This window comes from Artemia franciscana, chromosome 3 (assembly GCF_032884065.1).
Source record: "Artemia franciscana chromosome 3, ASM3288406v1, whole genome shotgun sequence".
NCBI lineage: Eukaryota > Metazoa > Arthropoda > Branchiopoda > Anostraca > Artemiidae > Artemia > Artemia franciscana.
In genome coordinates, this window is record NC_088865.1 from 39350017 (window position 1) to 39353411 (window position 3395).

General features: G+C 34.4%; 1 protein-coding gene across 1 annotated transcript; it reads left to right on the forward strand.

Annotated features, from left to right (window-relative positions):
- The first annotated feature begins 457 nt into the window (after nt 1-457).
- LOC136025535 (transmembrane emp24 domain-containing protein 2-like) lies at nt 458-2977 on the forward strand. The gene is made up of 2 exons (XM_065701565.1): nt 458-483; nt 2380-2977. Exons 1-2 carry the CDS (start codon nt 458-460, stop codon nt 2975-2977), a joined length of 624 nt encoding a protein of 207 aa, XP_065557637.1.
- Nucleotides 2978-3395: the final 418 nt, after the last annotated feature.

Genomic DNA, 3395 nt, shown 5'->3' on the forward strand with positions numbered 1-3395 from the left:
TTTGCTTTACCTTGGCTTGTCTTTCGTCACTATGAAATACATATCGCCGAACCTTTGCTTTTTTAACTAAAATCTGGTAGGCATTGATGACCTTATCCAAGTCAAACACCCAAACCCAATCATCGTCGCTATCATTATCAGTTTTGATACGTTTCGACTCTCGCTGTTCAGGTTGATTTTCATATAACTGCGCGGTTTTGCGTTCTTTAGCCGCAAGCATTTTGGCATTAACTCTTTGAGCAGCTTCCTCGGCTGTTTCTTCTGTCATTGTAGGATATATACTAACATTTATCTTTGAATTAACTATTTGAGCAGCTTACTCGGCTGTTTCTTCTGTCATTTTAAGATCTATACTAAAAAATTTTCTTTGAAACGCCTTCTTATATACTTTTTTTTTATCATCGGTATCACTTTCAAATAGTTTGGTTTGTTTTACCTTGGCTAGTCTTTCGTCACTATGAAATACATATTCCCGAACCTTTGGTTTTTTAACTAAAATCAGGTAGGCATCGATGACCTTATCCAAGTCAAAATCCCAAACCCAATCATCATCGCTATCATTATCAGTTTCGATACGTTTTGACTCTCGCTGTCAAGATTGATTTTCATCTAACTGCGCGGTTTTGCATTCGGACCTGGTTTTACTTTTGGGTAACATTCTATCTTTTTCAATATTTTTCAATTTGTCAATGTTCATTCTAATATTGACAGTTGGAAAAATCTACGGGCCAAGCATGCTAAAGCTCAACAATTTATAATAAACCTCAAAATTTTGGGTATCTGTTTTTATATATATATTTGTTTTCTCTTCCTTTTTAATTTTTAAATTCTTAGTTTTTTCTTTTTTTTAGTTTTTTAGCTTTTTTAGTTTTTCTTAAAAATTTTTTTCTTTTTTCAGTTTTCTTTTTCTTCTTTATTTTTCAGACGTCATATGCAAACCCTCAACACAAAAATACATACAACTTATTTATTATATATAGAAGATATAATCTGGCGTAACATACATTGTATAATAGACATAACAGACATACAACTTATTTTTATATATATAGATAGATAGATATAAATTGATGTCAAAATATACAGTCCAGAAGGCTGTATATTTTTCTAACAAAATTGCAACAATTACACCAAAGATTATCATGTTTTCAATTGATGGGGGTAGTGAAAATTCAGCATAAAAAAGAGGAGAATTGAGAAGGTGAGAACAAACTAGAGACAATGCTAAAGGAACTGGCTTCATCTTTAACAAACGTCAAAAAATAGCAAGATTATATGGAAATATGAGAGAGAGTCCATATTGCAATCACTGAAGGAATAAGAAAAGTTGTATGATCTGACTGTTGACCTAGGAACTTTTTGCCATTTGTTGACTTAAAAAGTGACCTCCAGTATATTTCTAATAGCCGTTGGTGAAGATTTGATCAAATTTTTCAAAAATAAGTCTTCTTTGACAATTCCTTGCGTAAACACCTTAGTTTTGGATATAACCTATTAATACAGTAAGTTTAAGGTTGTGTGATTTCCCCATGGGCATTTATTAAAACTAATTTCATTATCGGACTATTTTCAGTTGTTGGCTAATTGATGGTTTTCGATATTTGAGTGCCCTGGGACTTGGTGATTTATCAAGTAAAGAGATTTTCCTACAAGGGTCTACTAACTTGAATATATTTCAATTTTAATAATAAGCGAGCAGGGGGAGTTTTTCGTCGTCAAGGCCGTTGTAATACAGGGACTGGTTTTTCTCATTGACGAGTGCTTCGTCAGTATACCGCGTAGTCCTGTAGCCCCGTAAGGGAGACTAACAGTCATTCGGCTTGAATAACAAGAAAATAAATATTTGTTATAAAATCAATAAAAGTGCATGTAACCACGATGTTCTGCATCGAGGGTATGTTTTTGTTCTTTCTGTTTCTTTTTCACCCAGAGAGCTGGGCACTGGAAAATGGCTTTATAATAACTTTTCTTAAGGACAGTTACTACATCTAGTCCTTTTTGTAATTAAAAAACAAAAAATTTAAGCAGAATCAGTTTTTACGAAAAACTACATTTCTTATGTAAAAGCTGGATGAATGATAATCATATTCGTAGGTTGTAACTGTATATGACGTTATAAGTGAATGCAACATTTATACACATTTATTTTCTTTTTCAAGATATTTTGTTTTATTTTAATTTTTAGTTTAGGATCGCTAAAGATACTATTTAAACTGCAAAAATATTTATGGCATCTGAGCTTTAATTTTAATTTTTTTAGTTAAAACTAGAAAAATTCCTGAAAACTCTTAAATTAGCTTATAAATTTTTTTTATTATTTTAAAATTTCATAATCCTTTTGCATAGTCTTAAATAAATTCAAAAATAAGCCTAAATAAGGATGATTCTTAAAGTCTTAGCTGTTACTGTGCTATTTTCAAGAGCTTATTCTTATATTGTCACTATTGATGCCCCTGGAGAAGAGTGTTTTTTTGAAAAAATGCAAGCTGGCACTAAAATGCGGTTGACTTTTGAAGTTACTGAAGGCGGATTTTTAGACATTGATATCAAAATATACAGTCCAGATGGCAATCTGGCTTATGAAGGTGACAGGGAATCAAATGGGAAGATCACTTTAGCTGCAGATAAGGAAGGCATTTACAGATACTGTTTTTCTAACAAAATGTCAACAATGACACCAAAGATCGTCATGTTTTCAATAGATGCGGGTGAAAGGCCAGCATATGCAAAAGAGGAGGATGGAGAGAGTGAGAAAAAACTAGAGACAATGATAAAAGAACTGGCTTCATCTTTGACAAGCGTCAAAAAAGAGCAAGATTATCTAGAGATAAGACAGCGAATCCATCATGCAATCAATGAAGGAACCAATCACCGTGTAGTTCTTTGGGCGGCTTTTGAGTTTATTGTTCTGATTGCTGTGACAGTGGGCCAAGTCTATTTTCTTAAAAAGTTTTTTGAAGTGAGAAGAGTTGTATGATCTAAAGGTTTACTTAGGAAAGTTTTGCTATTTGTGGAGTAAAAATATCCTTCAAATGCGAAAATTCAGAATCCAGAAGCTCCTGTGAACTAACTCTGAGGGCTCTATCCACCAGTGAAATCACAACCTCTCGTTTCACTGAAACAGGGTGGTACAAAAGAATATTCAAATATCTATCATTTTGCGTCCTGGACGCAAAATGATAGATCCACTCGAGTCGCCAATCCACTTCACTCCACTCGCACTCCACACCAATGCACTTGGCCAGGACGGCTTGGAAGCCGTCCTAGCCCGCCCTGGTGTGCTGGTGCACACCACCATGATTCAGGATCCTTTGTCTGAGAGGACGCGGGTTCGAATCCCAGCGTACCCAATTGTTCAGTTTGGGACGGGAGTCAGTGGCGTGACTTCGTAAGCT

Bases quoted from the DNA above. Each gene is read 5' to 3' on its own strand.
- LOC136025535 (XM_065701565.1), top strand. From the start codon at position 458: ATGAAATACATATTCCCGAACCTTTG. The intron at 484-2,379 runs GTTTTTTAACTA...AGCCTAAATAAG, and splicing joins TACATATTCCCGAACCTTTG to GATGATTCTTAAAGTCTTAG.